This window comes from Chanodichthys erythropterus, chromosome 20 (assembly GCF_024489055.1).
Source record: "Chanodichthys erythropterus isolate Z2021 chromosome 20, ASM2448905v1, whole genome shotgun sequence".
NCBI classification, from domain to species: Eukaryota; Metazoa; Chordata; class Actinopteri; order Cypriniformes; family Xenocyprididae; genus Chanodichthys; species Chanodichthys erythropterus.
In genome coordinates, this window is record NC_090240.1 from 7,255,930 (window position 1) to 7,282,547 (window position 26,618).

General features: G+C 36.6%; 1 protein-coding gene across 1 annotated transcript; it reads right to left on the reverse strand.

The window, feature by feature from the left end:
* Window positions 1–1,964: 1,964 nt before the first annotated feature.
* Window positions 1,965–24,648, reverse strand: samhd1 (SAM domain and HD domain 1). The gene is made up of 16 exons (XM_067370895.1): window positions 24,370–24,648; window positions 17,499–17,565; window positions 17,300–17,372; window positions 17,061–17,221; window positions 15,418–15,533; window positions 14,937–15,007; window positions 14,316–14,471; window positions 12,334–12,434; window positions 12,146–12,254; window positions 9,849–9,940; window positions 9,292–9,407; window positions 9,052–9,191; window positions 5,210–5,299; window positions 4,188–4,292; window positions 3,503–3,640; window positions 1,965–3,292 (listed from the first exon to the last, which is right to left on the reverse strand). Exons 1-16 carry the CDS (start codon window positions 24,524–24,526, stop codon window positions 3,092–3,094), a joined length of 1,893 nt encoding a protein of 630 aa, XP_067226996.1. The 5' UTR covers window positions 24,527–24,648; the 3' UTR covers window positions 1,965–3,091.
* Window positions 24,649–26,618: the final 1,970 nt, after the last annotated feature.

The window sequence follows — 26,618 nt, forward strand, 5'->3', positions numbered from 1 at the left end:
CCAATTAAGAACAGGGATACCATGGTCCTTAAACCAGGTACTGGTAGCTTTGGCACTGTGTGCAGGTGCCAAGTCCTGTTGGAAAATGAAATCTGCATCTCCATAAAGTTGGTCACCAGCAGGAAGCATGAACCAACACCAGCAGATGACATGGCACCCTAAACCATCACTGACTGTGGAAACTTTACACTGGACCTCAAGCTACGTGGATTGTGTGCCTCTCCTCTCTTCCTCGAGACTCTGGGACCCTGATTTACTTTCATCAGAGAACATAACTTTGGACCACTCAGCAGTAGTCCAGTTCTTTTTGTCTTTAGCCCAGGCGAGACGCTTCTGACGCTGTCTGTTGTTGTCCGCTGTCAAGTGGCTTGACAAGGAATGCGACAGCTGAAACCATGTCTTGCATACGTCTGTGCGTAGGGGTTCTTGAAGCACTGACTCCAGCTGCAGTCCACTCTTTGTGAATCTCCCAAACATTTTTGAATGGGTTCTGTTTCACAGTCCTCTCCAGGGTGCGGTTATCCCTATTGCTAGTACACTTTTTTCTACCACATCTTTTCCTTCCCTTCGCCTCTCTATTAATGTGCTTGGACACAGAGCTCTGCGAACAGCCAGCCTCTTTTGCAATGACCTTTTGTGTCTTGGCCTCCTTGTGCAAGGTGTCAATGGTCGTCTTTTGGACAACTGTCAAGTCAGCAGTCTTCCCCATGATTGTGTAGCCTACAGAACTAGACTGAGAGACCACTTAAAAGTGCCCTTTTTAAAAAAAGATGTAATATAAGTCTAAGGTGTCTCCTGAATGTGTCTGTGAAGTTTCAGCTCAAAATACCCCATAGATTTTTTTTATTCATTTTTTAACTGCCTATTTTGGGGCATAATTAGAAATGAGCCGATTCAGGGTGTGTGGCCCTTTAAATCTCGTGCTCCACGCCCCAAGAGTTCACGTTTGCCTTAAACAACATAAAGGTTCAAACAGCTAATATAACCCTCAAAATGGATCTTTACAAAGTGTTCGTCATGCAGCATGTCTAATCTTGTAAGTACAGTGTTTATTTTGATGTTTACATTGATTCTGTATGAGTTTGAGGCTATGCTCTGTGGCTAACAGCTAATGCTACATTAGCCGTTAAAAAATGAAAATGGCGACGGCTCTTGTCTCCGTGAATACAGTAAGAAACGATGGTAACTTTAACCACATTTAACAGTACATTAGCAACATGCTAACAAAACATTTAGAAAGACAACTTACAAATATCACTAAAAATATCATGTTATCATGGATCATGTCAGTTATTATTTCTCCATCTGCCATTTTTTACTATTGTCCTTGCTTGCTTACCTAGTCTGTTGATTCAGCTGTGCACAGATCCAGACGTTCTGCCCTGGTCTAACCCTTTCATAATGTTGGGAACATGGGATGGCATATGCAAATATTGGGGGCGTACACCCCGACTGTTACGTAACATATTCATATTTTTCGTATCAATATTCAAATTTTCTGAGATACTGAATTTGGGATTTTCCTTAGTTGTCAGTTATAATCATCAAAATTAAAAGAAATAAACATTTGAAATATATCAGTCTGTATGTAATGAATGAATATAATATACAAGTTTCACTTTTTGAGTGGAAATACTGAAATCAACTTTTTGATGATATTCTAATTATATGACCAGCACCTGTATATGCTTTATATAAACAAATATTCATTGTGCTCCGATGCTTCCTGAAGCAATGATTTGAAATCGGCCATAAGTCGTTAGTTTTTTTTGGCACACCAAAAATATTCTTGTTGCTTTATAATATTAATATTGAACCACTGTACTCACATGAACCGATTTAAATATGTTTTTAGTACCTTTATGGATCTTGAGAGAGGGAATGTCATTACTCCCTATGAAGGCCTCACGGAGCCATCGGATTTCAACTAAAATATCTTAATTTGTGTTCTGAAGATTAACTAAGGTCTTACAGGTGTGGAATGAGGGTGAGTAATGACAGAATTTTAATTTTTAATTTTTGCGGCTAGCCCTAGACGACAAACAACAGCCATAGCGGGGAATTATAGTAAGTGTAGAGCTTCTACTGCTAAATCTGGTACAGACACATTATTCATCTCACTCAGTCCTTTACTGGATCTCAATCTTCTGTTTTTTTTTTTTTTTTCATACACCAGAGAAATCACACCACACAAAGCAAAAGTATAACATAATCATATCATGAAAATAAATATAGAACACTACAAATGCACAGAGCCTGCCATAGAAGAGTGAGACTTTGTTTCTTTGCAAGGCCTTTTTAATCCTTTTTTTCTGGAAAACCATACTTTTTTTTGCATGCTGTGGAGGAATTCTGAGATGTTGATTGAGTTTGCATTGTTTCAACACTAGATAAAATCTGCACGCACAACATGCACTGTCACTATATTCCTTAACCTTTTTCAGTACAACTGACTAGATGTGATTGTGTTGTAATGAAATATTTTTTCAACAGACTGAAATGAGTTTACAGTAAAGTCGGTATTCTGTATATCTGTATCGATAAGATGAGAACATCTGAAATAAGATCCAAGACAAAATGCTCACACCACCAACACCCACTACTGTTAAACAAAGCATTCCAAGCATAAAAAATATATATATTCTTCTCAAATATAGATATATAAATTGTCAGAGGTCATCACATTTGAGAAAAGACCCAGTATAATGAAAATGAGCTGATTCAGACTGAGCTGAGGGCTGTTCAGCAAATGGAAACAAGTAACAGTGAGACCCTAATAAAATGTTTTAAATAAATAAAAATTTAACACAAGAATGCCAAAAAGCATTTAACTTTCCCTCTACATCAAAGCATGATGGCGGAGAGAGACATGATTGTTCATTCTGGACCGAATGATAAAGCGTCTCAGTGTCAGAGGGAAGAGCAGCATTAAAACCCTGATAAAGAACATGATATTAAAGCTGAAATAAAACCCAAAAAATACCATTTAAATTAAGTTTGAATGATTGAATGAGCATCTGCTGATCACTACAATTATCCTCAATAAGAGAAGCTCGGCTGTTTGAGATCCCTGAAAGCCAAGGCCAGTAATTCAGAGCTTGTTTTGTCCCTGAGCTTGAAAAAGGTTCATCTTTACATTACGTCCAGTCTTCCTGGGCGTTTCTTCTCTAATTCCTGGATGCATGCCTTCATCGTTGACATCTACCTCGCTGCTATTGCCATCGTCGTCCCGTTCTAGTGTGTGCCAGTCTCGTTTGAGTGGCGTGAGCTCTGGAGCAGTTATATCTCCATCCTGGAACACAACACATGTTCACCAGTGTTACCCAATACCCAATTATGTTCATTCTTGTTTGTTGAATTTCATACATATCAAAATAACTAAATCTAAACTGAATATGTGCATTTCAAAAATAGTAAAAACATGAAATTTCAATTCATTCACACAAAGCTGGTGATGCAGACTGGTAATCTGACATGCCGTCCATCAGGAAGAGAGTCTTACCTGTGGTTTAGTGAAGTTCCTGTCCATGCACCACTGGACAAAGTACTTTTTAGCAGCTTCTAGGCTCTTGTCATCCGTCTTCTTACAGTAAACCCTGATCAGCTGCTCAGCGAACTGCTCCGGCAAGAGTTTGGACACCTGTCAGATGACACGGGCATCAGGAATACAGGCTTTATGCCTTGTGTTTGGCCTTCACTAGACGAGCACTGCCTGACCGATTGTCAAAGTGCTGCAAGCATATTATGTCTTTTCTCAAACAACAGTACATACTTGATCATTGCATTTTAAAGTGATTTGTTTTTTTTGGTCACATTTGGTTTTTGGCCACTGAAAATGTGTGCAATAGATCAATTTACTCATTGAGCCGCATTAAAGGTACCCTAGAATTTAAAATTGAATTTATCTTGGCATAGTTAAATAATTAGAGTTCTGTACATGGAAATGACATACAGTGAGTCCAGCTTTAATTCACCTGCGCACATTTGCGGTTTTGGATTGTGTGCATTTATTTACCCATGTGCATATCCTAAATCTTTCATTCAGCTTCTTTCACTTCTGACTATGAAAAACTCCATCCATTCATTCACCAAACTGCTCGTCCTTTGTAGGGTTTGATGTTTTGTTAGTGACTATACCCAATTATGCTGTACCTTTGAGCCAAAAAAAACAAAAAAACACTGTGTACCTGATTCTTGCGGATCTTGATGGCTTTGGTGGGATCGTTCTTACAGTAAAAGTGAACACTGTTGATGGGGTTTTTGTCCTTCATTCCATAATCCATGTAAATTACCTAAACAATTGAGGATAGTTGACAAAACACTTTCAGTACAGTTGTACTACTCAGAATTACTTTAAACAGCACTTCACTTATTCTTTTTTAACTACACATGCAGTTTTGTAAGTTCATTAACTGAGACTAATATCGGAACAATCAAAAACAGAGCGCAACCAACATGGTCCTTTCCACAAACAAATGCAATAATCATGACTCAAAAAGATTTTTGTGGTTAAAAATGAAAAAAAAAAAAAAAAAAATGAGTACATTAAGAAAAATCTGTGTTGATATCTGTCTCCTTATCTTACCAAGATTTACAACGTTAAGCTTATAATAATGATTTATAATTTGAGCTGTGAGCTAGGATTTCGCAGGAAATCTCAGTCTTTGCATGGTTATGTCATAAACCGAGCAGAAGGTCTGACTGTTATAGCATGTGCTGAAGTGTGTAAACGAATGAGCAACATTATTAACACAAAGGAGCGTTCAAAAAGGCAACCATCTGAGGAATGATTCAATGTTAAAACAAAGAAATCTCATTCATTAGACTGATAAAATGATGGCCTGTGAGCTCAGGTACAGTAGTACACCTCAAACCATCACAATCATCCCTGCTGAAGAACTGAGCCGAAGCCCAACCTATATAATTCCCAAAATCAATGTTCCTCCGTGAGTAACTCACAGCTCAACCATTAGAGGACATGAGGACTATGAGACTTAAATCAGCATAGTTCCTGACTGGTTGGCTTTGTTCACAAAAGAAAAGAAAAAAAAAAAGACATTAACAAGCATGCAATTTTCAAATGTGTCTTGACAGGTAAGACTAGAACAGAACTTTCCCCTTCAACACTGTCATTATAACACAATTTGTTACCTCACAGGGCTAGATAAAGATGCACAAACAAATTGAGAAAAACAATGTTCCCACATACACTAACTACAAAGTCCTCAGCTATCAGGTTGCCATCTGTGCCACTGGGTTTGGACTGGGCCACTTCCTTCGCCCAGTCAAGCAGTTTTTCCTGCAAGAGATCACAAATGCTATGGTGACTATTTCATCAGCAAATCACTCACTTTGCACATACAATTCACACTTTGCTCTCTCTTTATCAACTGGATCTACAACCTTTTTGTAGAGACAAAACTAGAATGGATTTAATATATAAAACTACACCTACATACGGCTTTATATAACAAAGAATACATATATACAGAAGCAAAAGTAAAGTCAGGAAAAACAGAGGTGATCAAAGAATGGCAAATTACTAATAGTTAAAACCTCTGAGAGCCAGCAAGGAATACCAACTTACAACGGTTAGCTTAAAACGCATCGCAGAAATGTTTCTATACTTTTTGGAAGCGGTGGTGAATGCACCGTTCTGCATGAGTTTCAGTGCATTCGAGCTGGCGTGTCCGATTGGGCTCAAAATTACTCAAAATCAAGTAACTTTAGCATGCCAAAGTCAACTTTAATATAAAATGTTATTTCCTAACAGCGAAATTATGGCCAGTGAAAATGCTGAGTGGCTAGTAACTTGGACAACCACTAGCCAGAGTGGCAGGTGAGTTAATGTCAATCACTGCACATGAATATAAACATGAATCTGACACAAATTCATAACTAATGCTTATATAATAGAGTGCCCCAGGGATGACGCATTTTTTTGTAGGCAAAACCCGGAAGCGAGTTAGCATTTTAGGACTTCCGGTTCGAATGCCGTAAAGTCTATGGGTTTTTTGAATCGGTTTTTGCTAAATCGCCTGAAATAAGGTCTGTGGTTAACAAAGCCTCTAAATACTTTCACGTTTTGATCTATGACATAAAACACACCAGTTATAACCCACTTGTGATTTTTTAAACTTTTACTGTGTCTTAAAATCTGTGGTTGCTAACAAATTGCTAAAAGGGACTACTTCCTTTGGCGTGGACTTTAGACGTCATCATTAAAAACGGGACATTTGGACAGCATTTCTCATGAAAAAGTGGATAAGTATTAATAAAAGCGCAGATCATAATCAGCGAGCATGTTTTTAAATAAAGTTGTCTTCTAAATAAAATTTGAGGAAGCTTGGTGGTGACGACGTTGATCCGTGACCATGGTGTGCTGTAGTCCGTTTATAGCCTACTGTTAGCTTTTTATATCTGATGACTTCATTCAGGCTTCAAAATCTATAAATGTTTTGTTAACTTTTAAAGATTATCTTGATAGACAAAACGTGTAAGTGTCATAACCCTTTGTTAAACACAGAGCTTATTTTCTGCGATTTTCCAAAAGTCTATGGGAAAAATGAATAGGCTTTCAACCGAGTGAACCCGTGCGCCGCTAACTTCCGGGTTGGCCTACAAAAACGCGTCATCTCTGGGGCACTCTATTGGGAGACATACACCATATACTTTCTTGAAAGAGTGGTTAACTTATAAGTTGCATTAAAAGAGTTCTCTCTATATGTGTGTGTGATGTGTATTGGGGTTTTCAACGACGTCTGGCCACCAAAGAATTCAGGCCTGGTTTGGGTAATTTGATCGGAGTTGATTAAGATCTTAAAAGGAGGACAAAAGGGAGAGTTTTGTGGGTGTTTGTTGCCCATCGACACGTGGCAACAAAGCTGTCAAGCGAGCAATAAACGTCAGCCAGGCCGGAGCCTAATGTGAGATTTACATAAGAAGTTCAAGAGGTTAAAAGCCTTTTGAATTCAAAGTTGGTTTGATGATCTTGATACTTTCCAGATGCTACAATATGTTTCATTTATTTCAAGTGTTCCAAAAACAATCAATCACTGAGTATAGAGACGGAGCGCATTTAATATAATCTGAAAACCACGCCCACCGGGGGGGACAATCCAACCGTCTCCATTGACTTTGTATTGCGTGAGGCTGCCTCCTTGTCATTTCTGACTTATAACAAAAAAACAAACAATGCCTTAAAGCTGGTATGTGACAAGGTGTGCAGCAAACAAGCTATAAAACCCAGAACTTAGTTTTTATAAGCTACCGAACTGTACAAGCCAGCCTTTAAGGAGACAAAAGTGGATACAGGCAATAAGACGTGAAGCATCAGCAGGAAGAATAAATGCACTCTGTCTCTATACTCAGCGCTGGATTGTGTTTGGAACACTTGAAATAAATGCTTGATACAAAAGGAAAACTTGCACGGTTGTCATTTTCCATGACAGATCTACAAAAGAAGTCACTGAAGAAATCTGCTCAAAATGGCACTTTCGCAAATCCTCTCATAGATAGTAGGGGCGTAACGGTACACAAACATGATGGTTCGGTACCTACCTTGGTACTGAAGTCACGGTTCGGTACAGCAGGAAGGAGAAAACTAAACATAAAATTGCTTATTTTTTATTATTAAACTGTTTTTTTAACAAATGTGTCTCTGCTTAAATAAATTCATTATAATTAAAATTTTCTTAATGATAAAAAAAAAAAAAAAAAAGCTGTAAATTATATACAGGGAGCCCTTACTTACACATTATTATAATATTGAAAAGTTACAATTAACAACAGAGCCCAAATTATTAAATTCAGTTGCTATATATTTTTAGATATAATAATCAACACTCAAATAATTATAGGTTTTGCATTAACTTCTAAATCTAATTATAAAATTATTTTTCAATTATTTTTCTACTCCAATTCATTCTGAAATATAATCATTTACACAGTTACTGTCATTGTTAAGGGATAGTTCACCCAGAAATTAAAATTCTGTCATCATTTACTCAGCCTCAGGTTGTTCCAAATCTGTATGAATTTCTTTATACTGCTGAACGCAAAGGAAGATATTTTGAAGAAAGTTTGTAACCAAGCTGATTTGGGCCACCACTGACTTATATAATAGGGAAAAAAAAAAAAATAATACTATGGAAATCAATGGTGGTCCAAAGCGGCCAGGTTACAAAATTTCTTCAAAATATCTTCCTTTGTTTTCAACAGAACAAAGAAATTTATACCAGTTTGGAACAACCGAGGCAGAGTAAATGATGACAGAATTTTCATTTTTGGGTGAACTTTCTCTTTAACTTGTTTTCATGATAAATTTTTTACATTTATTTAAACATACATTAAATAATTAAGACATTACTAACAGGTAAAGTAAATATAATGAATATATAAGCTAATATAGTGCATATATTTAGTGAAATGTTCCCTCTAGAGTTCATTTCTCTAGTGAACTAACATGCTGTGGACACTAAATGACTTGGCTGAGGTAAATATAATGCTATGTATTTTAATGCCAATTCTATAAATATATGATTCTATTCAATTTGAAATCAATAATCATAATTAAAGGGAAACGCGAGAAATAATCAACAACTGGATCATGCAGACTGTCACATTAACCCTTTAGAGTAAATTTTTAAAAAAAAAAAAAAAAAAAAAAAAAAAGTGCAGATTCACTCCCCTACAAAATCACCCAAATCATTCTAGAATTAATACTTCCTTAAAAATAGAGCAATTTAAGTAATCTGTCAAAATTGTTTTCATATCGCAACATATCACAGGAAAAGAAAATAATGCAATGTGAGTTTTTCCAATATCATGCAGCCCTACTTTCAGCCATTGGGTCATTTGAGTTTACTTTGATTTCTTCTGAATCGAGAATGAACCTTTGCTATATAGCAGGAAATGGAAGTTTATAGAGTGTGATGACAGTGTGATAGTATACTATAGTAAATATAATGTGTCTGATGAATATCTGCTGGTCTTTCAGTCCCAGTCCATCCCTGTCTGCAACTATGCTCCATAACTAAGCCCTCAACTCACCTGTGACACGTCCACATGCGTCTCCGATGTGGTCTGACCCACACACTTGTACAGCCGTCTACATACAATGTTGTGCAGGATGGTTCGAGCCTCAGATAGCTCCGGCGCAGATGAGTACAGGATCTGTTCAAAGATATGATCTGAAAACAAACACATAGATTGATGAAATATCAAATAACCCTCATTTGATCACGCATAGAGCATTTTGTTTTTACAAGCATGGAGTCACATCTCATCTACCTGTGAGTTTGGTGTAGGCCTCCATGTCTTCTATAGCCGAAGAGATTGTGAAAAACCTCCCAGCAGAGCCCTGGATTCGGATGTGAGGATCAGCCTTTACAAAGGCCTCCGTTATCCTGACACGAAAACAGTCAATGACAGAACAATGAAATCAACCTGGAAGTAGGGCTGGGCGATATATCGCATGCGATTGTCACGCGCATTTCGTCAGTAAAGCCGGTTCCCTGATTACCGCTAAATCGCCATCACCTGCTTTCAAATGAAGCGGCATTTAATAGACAGAGCCGTAGTTCACTGATAAGCCACGCAATATTGCGTTCAATATCTATATGAATCGCCGTCGATATTGAACGCGATATTGCGTGGCTTATCAGTGAACTACGGCTCTGTCTATTAAATGCCGCTTCATTTGAAAGCAGGTGATGACGATTTAGCGGCAATCAGGGAACCGGCTTTACTGACGAAATGCGCGTGACAAAAGCATTCGATATATCGCCCAGCCCTACCTGGAAGCCAGGAAAAAGAAAAATGTGTTGTGAAACAACGCTAATACACACATGGTCTCAATGATGTTGCCCACTTTGTGTTGATACGCCCGGCGATGGAGGCAGTTACGAGTGTGAAACAAGTCATAGAGGTTGCCAACTTCCTGTGAAGAGTAAAGAGAACTCAAAACACTAAATCAGAAAGTTCTCTCGTTTAGATGAAATTCTGCCTGATACAAGAACACTTCATTACACTTGCCCCAGATTTATTATGATGCATTAAAAAAATAAAACAAAATAAAACTCAAAGAAACACAGCATTAGCCAAGTTTCCATCCAGTTTTTGTGCTGTTTTGTTATTGACAAAGCAAATATGTGCAAAAAAATATTTGCAAAATTTGCTGTCAAGGCAGTTTCCATCCAGTCGGCCTTATACCGATAAAATGGTGCGCATAATGACGTCATCCCTAAAAAAAAAAATGCATTGTTGCATAATTTTTGCTTTATCTCTAAAAAAACCTGCCCTTGAGCCGTTTCCATACATAATTTTGCATATATCGCAAATTCTTATCGTTTGCAGCCCAGATATTTGTAAAATGTACAGAGTAATGAGACAATTGAAATTCACCAGTAGGCTACTGCTTATTTTCAAATATAATGTTATTAAATAAAGAATATAAGACTGCGATGGTGAAGAGGAACAGCTTGCCTGACAGGACTTTACTACCTTTATTTGATGAAGCACAGGTTTGGACACACAGCAGCTCATTTGTCCTGTATGCAAACATTTTTAGGTTCCATAAAAAGATTGGTAGAGTGAAATATTCAGTCTTTGCATCTGCAACAATCTTTAACGCCTTGAACATGCAGTCAAGTAGTCGTGGTAAAATGCGGCCGGGAACACATTCAAAGCAAAAGAGTTATTTGTTCTGGTTTAAGAGTTCAATAACATCACTTTAAAAAAAAAAAAAAAAAGGCTCATTTTCCAACTCCCCTAGAGTTAAACAGTTGAGTTTTACGGTTTTCGAATCATTCAGCCGATTGCCGGGTCTGGCAGTACCACTTTTAGCATAGCTTAGCATAGTTCATTGAATCTGATTAGACCGTTAGCGTCTCGCTCAAAAATGACCATGAATGATGTTTCAATATTTTTCCTATTTAAAACTTGACTCTTCTGTAGTTACATCGTGTACTAAGAACGACGGAAAATGAAAAGTTGTGATTTTCTAGGCAGATATGGCTAGGAACTATTACTATTTCTATGCTCTCATTCTGGTGTAATAATTAAGGAACTTCGTTGCCATACCATGGGTGCAGATTTGTGCTTCACTTTCATCTACATTATTACAACTTTAATCTGCAAAAAGTCTGCGAATGCAAATGTGAGCTTGACCGAAAGTGTAACTAATATTGTGCTTTAAAACGAAAACCAACAAAACAAAAAGCAAAACAAATTCACATTCTATTAGGCTACATTAGTGTCACTATTGTAATTTTTTATTTACTCTAATATTTCAGCAATATTTTGGATTCCATTTGCACTTTCTGATCAATCAAAATGTTATTTTACAGTGTGAAAATCACTTATGATCATAGATTATGTGTCTGCCGGTGGGTGCCCACTCTCCATGAGAAAACACCAGTTAAGATTCGTGACAGGACAAAGTTTGAGTGCGTCCAAAAAGAAATCCATGTCCGAGCAGAGATTTGTGCTCATGTATTACATGGATGCGCTCTCGCGAGCGTTACAAATGCGCTCTCGACATTAACGAAATAGAAACTGGACCATAAAAATAAAAAAAAAAAAAAAAAAAAAAAAAAAAAGCTGTGTCTAAAGACTTCAATTGATTTTTATTGGTTGAAATGAAATGAGAATATCTTGTGTTTTTCCGTGGGTGCTTGGCATCTATGCTGATGATTATTGTTGAATTAATTATGAATATAATTTAAAGGATATTTTCAGCACAAGATAAAAGCTTGGCGCTGAACTGTATTTTCATCTATCTTGTCAAAATGAAGCCAGACATTCTCTGTCACGTCTTTTGACGCATGCTGTGGCAAGCTAAACAATCAGAGCTCAGGGCGCTGCCAAAAGTGCTGCTATAACCAATCAGGAGAAGAAGAACAAAAAAAAAAAAAAAAAAAATCCCGATATTCATTTACAATGAGTACTCAAGTACTCCCTAGTACAGTGTACTTATTCTTTGTAAGTACATAGTAGTTATGGCCACCTAATATAAAGAGGGACCAAGTTTTGATTTTTGGTTAAGTGTATCAATGTGTAGAAGTTGAATTAAAAAATCACTTGCATTGTGCACTTACTAAACTAAATCAATAAATACACAGTCAGTAGAAAAACCCAAACGTACCTTGTCTCTGGTGCAAATGTGTTTCTTTCCTCTCACTTCACACACTCTTGCGAATTTGAGGAATCGTTGATAATCAAAATTATTCTGGATGCCAAGATGGTAACAATCCCTGTCCATAAGAACACACACTTTCATTTGGCTGAATTAAGATTAGAAAACGATCATCAGCCTGCTGCGATCCATCTTACCTTGCGAAGTAATCCCACTTATCGACATCTATACCGTTTCTTTTATTTGCCACAACCTCATACAGAAATGACTTCTCCATAGGCCTGCCCTTATATGGCCACTGCAGTGTTAAAACAAAGAAATAAGACATTTTATTTTCAGTACAGTCCTGTGACAGATCTGCATACGACTGGTTAGTAAAATTAACACAGAGCATAGAGCTGCACGAATAATTGTTAAAATATCACAGGTGTATATTCAAACACCCAATGATACGCCTGTGTCCATTAAACCTTTGACAAGCATGATCACATTAAGATCTGCATTCTGACCGAGCAGCTGTCATCTATGAAACAGCTTCACTAATAGTCTTTTCAATACACACAGTATCATTATTTCTGTCTAACATTCTTTCAAATTATCACACAAGTACTGGGATAAAAGTTAAAAGTTCGGACACAGATGTCTACAATAGCGATTAAAATAGAGTAACTCAGTTTCAACAGTTAATAAATTGTTTCCATGGAAATTGGGAAAGTAACCAATTAAGATTGTATCGAAGCTACAGTCAAATTATTTTGAACTTGAATTTGTTCTGAGCAGCAAAAAACAAGATCTGAAGATGTGAATTTGATTTTCAAACAATGCTTTATCATAATATATACAGTGGCAATAAAAAAGTCTACACACACCTGTTAAAATTAAAACTGTCATTAATTACTCACCCTCATGTCTTTCCAAACCCGTAAAACCCTTGTTCATCATCGAAACACAAATTAAGATATTTTTGATGAAAACCGTGAGCTTTTTGACCTACGATAGACTGCAACGTTATTACAACTTTCAAGGCTCATGAAGGTAGTAAAGACATTGAAAATATAGTCCAAGTGACTACAGTGATTCAACCTTTATGTTCTGAAGAGACAAGAATACTTTTTGCACGCAAAAACAGAACAAAGATAACAACATCATTCAACAATATCTTGTCGCTAGCTCATTATTGGCCGGCTCCTGCATCAGCATTACACGCATGCGTCATGCTGCTCATGTGAACAGCGTCAGCATACTGAGCAGGCATTCGGACGTAAACTCAAACCTTCACTGTGCTTACTGCGTCCACTGAGTAAGGATAATGACAGGGAAGAGTGATGTATTCGCACACAAAAAGTTTCCTCATCATGCTAGTCATTTTACTTTTTTTAAAGTTTTAAATATGGATATTTTTCTTACAAAAACCAATAGCTTCATTTCAGAAAGCCTTTATTAACCCACTGGAGCCATATGGATTATTTTTTTATAATGGATGGATGCATTTATTTTGGACTTCAAAACATGCCCCCGTTCACTACCATTATAAATCTTTGGAAAGCCAGGATGTTTTTAAATATATCTCTGTGTTCGTCTAAAAAGAAGATAGGCTTATACACTTAGGATGGCCTTAGGGTGAGTAAATCTGGATTGGTTTCCAATTGGCACCACCCCATCTCTCAGATTTGTTACAGCTATACTCGCCATCAAGATCACTTAGGTCTTCTGACCAGAAATTCTTGACTGTCCCATGGTCTAGATGCAGACGTGTGATCATCCTTTTTCAGTGTTGGCTCCGGAAGCACAGGAACAGTCTGCCTTGGCATATTATATTTGGTAATTTGCTATATTTTTATGAATTTTACAGCACATTGGTCAACTACCCATTGTTTTTAATTGTGCTTTATAAATAAATGACCTTACCTTATGCAGTTAGTTGTTCCAAGTTTTTTATTTTGATCTTTTTTCTCTAAAATATATCACTCTGGTTTTTTTGGTGGTATTTCAAAGGTTGTAGATTTGTCATTCAATGTGCAAAAGTTCTGATTTATCTTTTAACATCACAAAAACCCTCTGTTTTAACAGGGGTGTGTAGATTTATCTCCACTGTATATCATATGATTTAGGTATGGTGATGTGCATCACACTATGAGGCTACAGACAACACTCAGGCTCTGATGACATGCTTACATACCGAACGGTCCAAGACAGAGTTATCCAGGGGCCCGGCGATCTGCTCTTTGATGAAAATAAGGTCATCGGGGAGTCTTAACCCATGGTGTTTCATGACCTCCTCAAGACCATTAACCTTCACCAGGTGGTCAAACATCTGGACTGAGGCAATCTCATGCTGCAGGGAAAACCAGCAGAAAACATCCATCAACCTCCATCTGTCAGTTAGAATTACTGGCTGATCAGATCTGCAAGATGAATGATGCACATATGACTAAACCTGCACAGAGCTGAAAGAATCAATGTGGCAACCTTCTGTCATCAGTGGTGAATGCTGCCACCTTCCACACATGAAGACGTCACTTACCTCACTCTCCAATAAAATCAGGTGAAGGGTTATGAAATTAGATTTGTGAATATCAGGAAACTAATAAAGATTTTTTTGAAATTGGAGACAGGATACAATTTTGCCTGAGAATTATTATTTGCAGTTTCTAAAAAGTTAGTTTAAAATATTTATCACAAATCTAATTCCATACAAGGTCACCCATTAGAAGCTAAAGGCACTGCTCTTCCTCCATGTCTTAGAAAACAGGCCATTCACATGCATGGTCTTACGTCAGTGACGTTTTTCCGCACTTACCTTCCATTTCTCACCAGGTCGAACTTTTGGGATGAACATGCCATCAAACATATGAGAAAACGGGCCATGACCTGGACAACAGACAAAAGGTGATTTTAAAGAATGATGACGCAAAACCATTAGTGTGCGCTCTTAGATTAACATATATGAAACCAGATTTGCTTCATTTGAATCCTGAAAGATCTCCAGTCACTGGCATTGTTCCTGGTTTATGGTCAAATGTTGTAAATTAGGCCCAAATGACAAAGGATGTGAGATGAAGTGAAAACTTTCTGGAAAGAAGGACCAAAGTCAGTTGTCAAATCTCAAAGTGTATCCTGATTATTAAAATTTCTCCTTTAAATCAATCATTTCATCATCTGGATATAATGAACATGAGTAACTTGACGTGTGGCGATCTGCACTCCAGGGATTTTCTGGAGGTGTGGAAAGAATATGAATGCATTTCGCTGTAAGGGAGCTGAAGATGTGTGTCACTCACCCAAGTCATGGCACAGGCCAGCAATCTGCACGCAGAGTATATCTTGCTTTGTTATGAAGAGCTCTGGCTGTCTTTCATGTAGTGCCTTGACAAGACATCCTGCCAAATATCCCACCCTGCAACATACAAACACAATATGGCACCAGCACATCAAAAGCAACTTTGTAGAAACCATTAAATCAAAACAGCCCCACTCGCTTGCTAGCCTGACTACATCAGACTTCCTACTTCCGCTCAATTTCATTTCGCTTCTGTACTCAGTCTGATACAGCGTCAGAGCTTTCTGTTTGCCACCGGTCTGGAAACAGCCGGGCCAATCAACGAACAGAGGGCGGGCTGAGAGCCGTGACGTAGATGTAGGTTAGAGAAATCGAAAACCGAAACGACCGCGGAAATGGGAAACGAGACACGGGATGCAACTCGCTCAGTTATGGAGAACATTCAACTTTTTCAAACTCGTGAGGAACAAAGAGCTGTGTTTAAAAGATCTAATCCTAAGTTTGAGAGTTGACTACAAACATTTTCTTGTTTCACTCTGTCAAAAATAAGTTTAGAGGCCGTGATTGTACCGTGTATGCGTAGATTAACTTCGCATAATCTGCAAAAGTCGTTTACAGCCATGTTCACTCGGGTATTTCGCTCGCATCATCATGTGTTTACAACAGGTTTACAGTGGAAGTGCAATCATAGATTTAAGTTCGATGCATGATGTCTGTGCTTCGATGCGGCTGTACAGGCGCATAACATATGTCATAACTAAACGTATCTGATTGGCTTACGGGTAACCAATGATTTTAAACTTCAGACAAGCGCCCCCTAGCGAGAGAGAAAACACTTCTCTATTATGCCATTCCAGACTCTGTCTACGAAGCAAAGTGAAGTAGCAGAGTCTGGTATAACCAGGCTACTCGCTTGCATGCATGTTCTTGGATTTACAGTACAAGGTTAATTAGTGTACAGTAGGGGTGAAACAATACACTAAGCTCACGATTCTACACGTATCGTGATACCGGGTTCACGATATGTATCATGATATTTTGAACATTATTCAACATTAAATTTAGTAGTTTAATGTAGCACTGTTACTGAAACTCTGTAAATATGTGCGTTGTAAAACTGTTCATCATATAAAGCCATTGTGTCTCAGAAGACTTGGACTGCTTGATTTATTATTTTTATGATGTCTTTACTCGTTATGACCTTTTTTATCTTTTAAGTTTTAGGGGAACTGACCTTAAACGGAGGGACAGAAATCTCTCAGGTTTCTTAAATATTTTAATTTGTGTTTGGAAGATTAACTAAAATCATATAGATTTGAAACGACATGAAGGTTGGTACATTTTTGGGTGAATCATACTTTATACAGTAAGTTGAGCCTTGGCTAAAACTCTATATCACAAATCATATCGTTTACATCAATGATACATACCGTCATATTGTTATATCACAATCTCTCTATATAAAGATGTATCATTTTACCCCTAGTGTACAGTAACCCAAAAGAAAAGAAAAATACTGATTGGATTTGCCAGCTTAAATGCAAATACTTGCACTTACTCTGAAAGAAATGTCCAGTTTGTCTAACTTTTCATGATTCAATCAAACAATGTTGGACTGAAAAGCAAGAACACATTTCCACTTACCCGATCGAGTGCTCGAAGCGGTTATGGGAAGCCCCAGGGAAGACCAGGTAAGTTCCTCCCAGCTGTTTGATGTGGCGAAGCCTCTGAAACTGAGGCGTGTCTATGAACTGGACCAGCAGAGGATGCAACTCGATGTGGCCATGGATGGGGTCATTGAAAACCTGAGACACACACACATCACCTTTGGAAAGGTCTGCATTTCAAATAACCAGCAAACATTTCTGAAAGCTTTGGCATACCTTCATGGGTTCTTTTGAGATTTGCCAGAGTTTCTGAAGGCAGTGGAGGATTTGCAGGCGTGATCCCAGAGGGCTAAATGAGGCAAGACATTAAAGATTTGATTGTGACATAACACTACATTCAAATGATTTCGGTTTCCTGGTTTTTGTTAATTACTGTAATGAAGTAGCGTTACAAAATTATTTCAGCAACACTTACGAAATACCCATCTTCTCCAAAAGCACCTCGGTAAGGTATGGCAGTCCTGACCCTGTTATGCCATGGTCTATGAAACAGATCAAATAAATCAAACAAACCAAATCAAATTTTTATTCTAATAATACTGACAAATGCTGATATAATTTCGTTCATATATGATGAATTGATGGTATTGATATAACAGGCAATAGGTTGCAGCACATCTTCAAAAAAATTAATGAGTGATCATATCAGTGCTGAAAACTACAGAACATCTATGGTTGAAACTCTGTGGATGTGTTACAAACATCCCATTCTATCTGATTAGTTACCATTGTAATTTCACTTATGAAACAGAGCTTTCTTAAGTCAAAAGAACTGCGAGTGTGAACACATCCTAAAACAGCTCAGAGTTCATCGAATTCCAATTTGAACACAGAAAGACATTTTGGGTCAATATTTTGGCATAGTCGTTGCGAAATTTCACTATTCTTAATAGACGGTTTCAACGGACACATGCGCGTTGCCATGGTTACGTGCCTGGGCCGGAGTTAACTTCTGGTCTGTGTTTGTTTAACGGGTCTGGTAGTAAATTTGTCACATTTATGTTTGGCCAAGTATCGGTTCTTTTCTTCTACTGGTAACCCAAAATAATACTGGCTAGACATACTTCTTAACTTGCTAGATAATGTAATTTACTTGTTATATATTTTGCTTGTTATCATAAATAATCTACTCTAGAGGATCTCGGTTATTGATTCTTTGTGGAAGTCCACTGGAAATTAAGTTCAGGCCACAAAACGCTTGTTTATGTTGTTGCCGTTGAAACCATCTATACCAAAAATGAATAATAGGCTAACTAACGTAAAGAAAAAGTAAATAGTCATAAATTAAGAACAACAACAAAAAAGACGTTCAGAATTTTTAAGAATTGTGGAGCAAAAAAAAATCCCATAATTATAAAACGGTTTGAAAATTTCAAATTATGGTTATGACGATGACAATTATTATTTATGTCACAGACATAAACAGAGAGAAGTAGCTCCGACTACAATGTTCTTCCACAAGACGCATGCAGTTCTGTTTATTAACCCCTAGAGCTGCAAAAGTTATGGACAGCAACTTTAACATTGAACATGACTCTATGTTATGAGAGGTAAACGTTTCTTTAGTTCAGGCCGAAGCAAGCAAATCAAATGTGTAAACACATGCAACCTACATACAACCTTATTAGGAATGGGCATGAATAATGTATTTTTAAAAGAAATTTTGTATTATTACAATAATACGTAAATGAAATTGTATTATTACAATAGTAAAATGCACAAAATTTATTGAATTAGACCTCATGTTTAATATGATAGTTCCATCCTTACATCTACTATAACACAATATATTGTTAGTCTCAAAAGTATTTACATAAGCCAATAAATATGTGGATCGGCATTTAGTATTAGATTGTCCTGATGGACTAGTGGTAGTTTTTTTGTTCAGCGTGCCAGAGATTCTGGGTTCTAATCCGCCATCGTACCATTTTATTAGGGCTGGACGATATGGCCAAAATTTATATCACGATATAATTCTTAATTTCGGTCGATACGATATAATTCCGATATCGATATGAACTGTATAATAGCCTCAGAAAAACTGCCAAGAATGGCCACAACGTCTGAAAAATGAATTTGCCAAATCTATGAAATCTCTTCCTATAAAACTATATAATATTTAAGAAATAAAAACAGTACAAATAAATTTATGTTCAGCTTTTATTTGTATTTAGCCTTCATACAAACATAAAAAATAAACATAAGACTCACTTTTGTAATATTAATATCTTTAACATTAAACTATAACGTAGGCTGATTTTATTATCCTTAATATAGATTAAAACAAAAGTGCTTCAGCCAAGATAAAGATTGTGAAAAGTAAAAACAGAAAAAAAACAGTGAGAAACAACAAAAACACATTGCTGGGGCAGGAACATTGTTGAGTGTTGATGACACTAGGGGTGCAATGGTTCAAATTGCTCATGGTTCGGTTCGTATCACGGTTTTAGGGTCAGGGTTTTGGTACAGTTCGGTATGTGCTATTAGCACGTACCGAAACCGTGACCCTAAAAATAAGACTACTGTCAAATAAAAATAAAGAAAATAAGAACAAACGATCAAACTACAAGCAAATAAGTACATCACAAATAAGTACAATAAAGCAAATATTCAAATAAAATAAACAGTGCTTTTCAGGTTTTCAGGTATCGAACAGCAGTTTTCAGGTACAGAATGGATAAAGTAATCAAATATAAAATAACACTGCATATTATATTTACTGTATAAAATAAATAGTATTAATCATTATTGAAGTTACAAAAACTATTCAGTCAAGAGTAGTGAGTGATTTCTTTGTTATTTGTTGTTTGATTTAACATTAAAAACAGGCAGCAGGAATATTTTTTCCCTTTTAAGACATGCACGATCCAGTAGCTACATATACTGTTACACATGCGATGTCTTTCTCGACTGTTATACGTTCACTTAAGACATAACCGACTATGTTTGCTAGGATACTCGCCAAGACGGGCATGTTGACTTAATTTTTGTATGAATTTGTCCGCCGAAGCGCAAGACGTGAAAGAGAACTCAGTATTTGCGCGCTGACTGAAATAAGCGTGTGCGCGCGTCGCATGAGCGCACACAAATCTTCTCACAGCGCGTGCGAGTTCTCTTTCGCGTCTAAAGGTTTAAATCAGCAAAGCTTAAATGAGTTTAGTTTAAACAGATAGCATCGTGTGCTGTTCAGGTCTCACCTGCGCTCGCGCGCTATCAACACCCGGGTGATGACGGCGTAAATGACTGGACATTAGAGCATACGGCACTAGCTGTTAACAGTTTACAAAGAGTGACTGTTTTGTCCACGCTTTCTGATTATCGTTGTTGTAACGTTTTGTGTATCCATCGACTGAAACATACATTATCTGAACTCTGTCTGTTTTCCACGTTGCTATTTTAAACAAACCATATTAACCGATACGCTGATGGCAGCGTGTATCTGTGATGTACGTCATCACGCAAATAGCCAATCGCGTTCTGCTCTTTCTAACGGCTGCGCCTCAAGTGAGAAATGTTGTAATGTATATATCGAAATACCGGAAATGTGTTTAAAAATCATATCATCGTTATCGAAAAAAATTATATCGCGATATATATTGATATTGAATTATTGTCCAACCCTACATTTTATTTTATTTTTTTCCATTAAAACCAAATAAGTTCATCATTAATTGTATCAAGAGCAGGGACATTTTTATGTGCATTTTGTTTTGGGATTTCAGCGGAGCAAATAGACAGTCTCCGCAACAGTGTTAAGCAATAGATTGAAGCGCTCGTCCGTGTGAAGACACGCAGTGGGCACGAGTGCCAAGAATAACAGCGGCACTCAACATGATTTCAAAAACAACACATCCCAGCACCAGATCGCCTAATATTTAAAATAAACGAATGAATTGCTCAACTAGAGATGTTTCTTTTGTATTAGATACATCCGTGCCGCGAGATGTTTCAAAAAGTGGTGGGGACATGTCCCACCCCCCAAATTACACCTATGTACAACATTTGCACAAAAGGGCAACTAATTCAGATCATTCTCTTACAATAGTGTGATCTCATTATAAATGTTATGCACTTGACAGACTGGCACTGCACTTAACTGTACATTTGAACTTGACAGTATTTACAGTAGGGGGCACCATTACACATCTTCTAACATAGTACAGCATCTCAGGATTCAAAAACAAGTGAAAAAGGACATCAGACATTCAACGGGATATAAATCATAATGCATGAATTGCCTGACCCATGAGGCTCTGTTCTTTCTTTTGATATATTTCATATTCACATATTAATACAACAAATTATTTGGGGGGCCATGAAAGGTTTCTAAAAATTTTCAGAAATGCTGTCACTGGCTGGCGAGAATTTAATACTTATTGTAATTCTTTTATTGTAGATGTACATTTCAGACATTTTTAAACCTGAAGGCTAAATGAGTAAAATTATTCAATTTTTATGACACATCTTCCAATGAAATATGGAAACAAATGCCTGTACAAGTTCTTTCAGATGAATCTTTGGGATTCTGCTTTGTCTGTTAACTTTTAATCCTGCAAGATACATTTTGTTTTTGACAAACACACATGTTTGTGTAAATCAATATTTTGAGAAGTTTTACCTTTGTTGTTACTCAATATATGATGCTTTTGACAGAGGGATAAGAGGAGGACGACACAGTAATTCTTCTAGAGAATGTTAACCGTTTAAGAATGTAAGGGGAGGAACTGAAGGTTTAAAGCAGGTCGCTGCCCAACGGAGGTTATGGCATACATGTAAGATTTGGACTAACAAGCATGGAGATGTTGTAAGTTATCTGAGACTCTCAAAGATGCAACTGAACACAAGTCCATCCATCACAGTCAATGTAGAAGACTCAGCTATATAGTCTTTCATCTCTCTCTCACCCCCACATGTTTTTAAGTCTTATTTGCCAGTTCTGTGAGAAACTACAGCCTCTTCCGGTAGTCAAGGTCACTGAGCCTGGGAGATTCTAGGGAGAAAATGTTTCCAATTAAAAAGGACTTGCATGCCTAACGTGGGCATATTATGGAATGTTGAGGAAAACCAAGGTGGATGAAAATGAACTGGAAAAGTAAAAGGAAGTATGAGGCCTTAAGATAATCTGTTCAATTGTTTAACAAATCTAGTTTCTGATGCCCTGATCTATTTCCAACAGTAGTTTTGTGACTTAAGTTTTTCTACTGGCATTTTTAGAAAAGAATTACAAATTCATAAGTGAGGAAAGAACAAATGTTTCTGTGTAGAAACGCAACCGTCGACCAGCCATCAATCGGAACCGGCCAGATTTTGCTCCAAACGTACGATCGGCAACCACATTTTTTTGTGCGCAAAACCTGTTGGCAGGTCTGACACATTAATGAAATCAAAACCTGAGCGAACATGAACTACCAATGATCAGTTGTATTTAACTAATGCTATCAAAGAATAACTTCTGTAAAAAAAAAATGAAGCTACTGCTCATTTTTAATATTAGTTAATGAATTAAAACTAATGTTAACTAATTAGACCTTATTGTAAAGTCTTACCTATTGTTCTTTATAATTCTTTTGTACTTTAATCTGTTTGAAACGTTTATTTTATACATTTTTGTGTATTGCTTTATTGTATTTAAATGTTCAGTTCTTTTTGTTAAGAAAAAAGTTTACACTTTTACAAACATATACTGCGATAAAAATCTAAATTTCATATGCCATGTCAATTTTAAACACTTTTTTTGTTTAAAAATAAAAAGACATGCAATTACCACTTTAACCAGCAGAGGAGCACTTATTGGCTCATTAGACATTTCCTCTCCCTGATTAGGGTTGCAAAATTCTGGGAATTTTCAAAGCTGGAAACTTTCCATGGGCATTAATGGGAATATATGGGAATTAATGGGAACAAATGGGGAATTTGCAAAATTGCAGATTAGCCTATAACAGGATACTTAAATGTAGTAAAAAAAAAAAAAAAACATCTTGCAGCATAATTTTGATTCAAACATAATTTTGATACAATTTCAGTTGAATTTTTACCCTGCACATTCCTCAATCACATTCACACAGTGAGGCCACTCCTGCTGCATGCACTGTGCATGCCCCCAGTCCATAACATGCACATTTGATAAACAGTATTATTCTGAAATATAATTACAATTTAAAATAATGGTTTTCTATTTTAATATACATTAAAATATAATTTATTTCTGTGATGCAAGGCTGGATTTTTAGCATCATTACTCCAGTCTTCAGTGTCACATGATCATCAGAAGTCATTCTAATATGATTATTTGATACTCAATTATCCTTGGAAACCATTGTGCTGCTTTTTTTCTCAGGATTCTTTGACGAATAAAAAAGTAAAGAACAGCATTTATTTAAAATAGAAATCTTTTGTAACAATATACACTACCGTTCAAAATTTTCAGTAATATTTTTCTTTCCTTTTTTGAAAGAAATTAATTATTTTATTCAGCAAGGATGTGTGAAGTTGATAAAAAAGTGATATTGTTAGAAAAGATTTGTTTTGAATAAATGCTGTTCTGTTTAACTTTTTATTCATCAATGAATCCTGGATCATGTGACACTGAAATAAATAACACATAATACAATAAAAATATATTTATTTTACATATTTACTAAATTAAAATCAAATGAAGGCGAAAAATAACTTATTTCATGTTATAACTAAACAAAATGTTTATGATACATTTTATATAAATATTATAACTTTATATAAATTTCCTAATATTTCCAATTAATTCCCATAAATTCCTGTTAAGTTTCCTAATTGGAATATTTCCAAAATTCCCCAGTTCCCATGGAAAGTTTCCGGAAATTTACTGGAAACTTTCCGCCCCTTTGCAACCCATCCCTGATATATATTTTTCGCATGCTTTGCTTTTAAATTTATGTTTAGACATAATGAAATCACTATTATAAAATATTAAATCATCAAGAAATAATATTACATGTGTTCCACATGTGCAGTGTAAAGATGACTTTTGTTGATATTGATCAAATGTTATAGGATAAGTAGCATTCTGTAATATTCTGGTTGATTGAACTGAAATATAAATATAAAAACAAATATGAAATATAAATAACTTATACTGGCTGAATCTGCTGCTCATATGAGTGAAGCGTAAAACAGACACTACTCCAAAAAAGCCTAACTGAAATAACAGAATTACAGTACCTGGATCTTATGATGTTAATAAATGCAGTCATATTACTAGGATCTAGGATCATGTTTATCAGTGAGAGAGAGCAGTTGATGAATGTTACCTCTGAATTTCTGCTCCCACTGCTCGAGTCCTTCTCTCCGCAGATAAGCGACCGTTTCATCGACGCTCCAGCGCCAAAACCCTCCATCACAAACCTGCGTCAGATTGACAACACACTCTTCATCTTCTCTTGGCCGTTTAATCCGCTTATCCATCATTAAATACGGTAATATAAACCCGAGAAACTTTCGCTTGACAAGCCGGGACTCACGCGTGTGTGTCAGGATCTATTCTGAGTTTGTTCTTTCGCGCCTCCTGTCGGGTGGGAGTGCGCGTGACCCGCAGCGCCAGCGGTTTCCGGTGTTGTGCAGAAGTCCTTCTTGCCAGCACGCGCATGACGTCATGTGGTGACATCGGTGCAATGGACCCTTCGCTAAGCCCCGCCCTCCTTAGTTACTGTTGCTACGCCTGTCAAGCTTTCGCGTCTGTCAAGTCATTTACAGCGTGTATGCACCGGTGTCAGACATTTTCAAAGAGATAATTAGTCATTTTTGGCGAACAGGTGAAATATCTGAGAGAGCAAGACAAAAGGGACTGTATGCATTCAAGGGATATATCCCTGACATAATATGCAACCGATTAGAAAATAATTTAATCAAAATTGAAGCTAAAGCTCCCAGCGCGAGCAGCAGCCTCCTCATATGCTGACCATTCAAATGGGAAACACACAATTTATTGAGGAAAAGCTTTGTTCATCCACAGCAGGTTAAGTGAAATTAGTGAAAATATAAATCAAACAGCTGCTTATCCATAAGTCTTGTTGAATAAACAAGACGTTAGCCTGACCATTTTGCAATGATAGCATTCTCCCGCTTATATTTTAGCACGCCAGGCTTGTTTGGAACATTATTACAATTGTATGATGTTAACGTTATATGTGTTGATACCATTGATTATAAAAGGACAATTTATTTTCTTATATAACTAATTATTTTACTTGGAAATGATCATATTCATATAAAGAAATGGCCTGATAACCTCAAATTTAGAACACAAATTGTTTAGATTTATGGCTTTGATTTTCTAGCAGTTTTTTTTTATTTTAACATGTTTTATAAAATACATATTTTCTATAAACAATTGTTCATAAACAATTTTCATAAGCTTTTAAATTTCTATTAATGCAATAGAAATCTGTGAGGCTCTATGAACGTATACCACTTCACTATTCTTAAGAGGCTTTTCATTCAGAAATGCGTTATTGTGACACGGAGGCAGTGGAATGAGAAAATGCCGAGACGCTGCAAAAGAAGCGAGACACGAGTGCAACAGCCAAACGGAATGGAACTTTTTTTAACCAAACTGTTAATAAATCAAATAAATCATATTGTAGTTAAGTTTTTAAGTTGACTAGTTAAAGGTGCTCACGCAAAGTGAATGTCACGCGTTTTTAGGCCAAAACATTTTTTGTCACATACAGCAAACATCTCCTCACTATCCGCTAGCTGCCTGTCTCCTGAACACACTGTAAAAAAAAAAACGCGGTCGCTGTATTTTCCACAAGCTCCGAAAACGGCAATAAAAAAAAACTGGTGCAGCCTGGACCACGAATCATAATAAACATGCTCCAGCCAATAATTGACAAGAATGATTTTAAATGCGCGTTCATGACTGTTTCAGGAAGCATGGAGGGGGAGGAGGAGGAGGGAGGGTCTAGCTATAGCCTCTGTTTTGTTTGACAACACTTTGAACATCAACAGGAAGTTACTCTGCCCAGGATCACTTAGAGCACCTTTAAACAGTAAAAAATAAAATAAATTGAAATCGTGAATCAGTCAATCATTCTGAAAAAAAAAAAAAAAAAAAAAAAAAATCGAGATTTTGCCATATCTCCCAGCCCTATCTGATTCTTTGATGTTTCTCGCAGGTAGCGGTTAATTGTTTGTAATCTTGCTATTCTCTTCTCTCTCTCTCTTTCTTTACTTTCTTTATTCTGTATATAATCTTAGTTTAGTTGTGTGTTAGCCTAACGTAGTGTCATTTATTAAACCATTATATCCACGTCTCTGTGTTGACGTTCACAAATTAAAATCTTTTAAACGATCTGTGATCTAGCTACATGCTGTTACCTTGCTAGTAAGCCTACTTTGTATCGTTGGGAAAAGTTATTCTTTCTTGTCCAGGAAGATAATATTCAAAGAATAATGTTAATTGTTTATGCTATCAAATATTTATAATTAATTATAATTTGTTAGAATTAATTATTCGTATTTCTTTTGAGCTAATTTACTACAAAAACAATTCAGTATG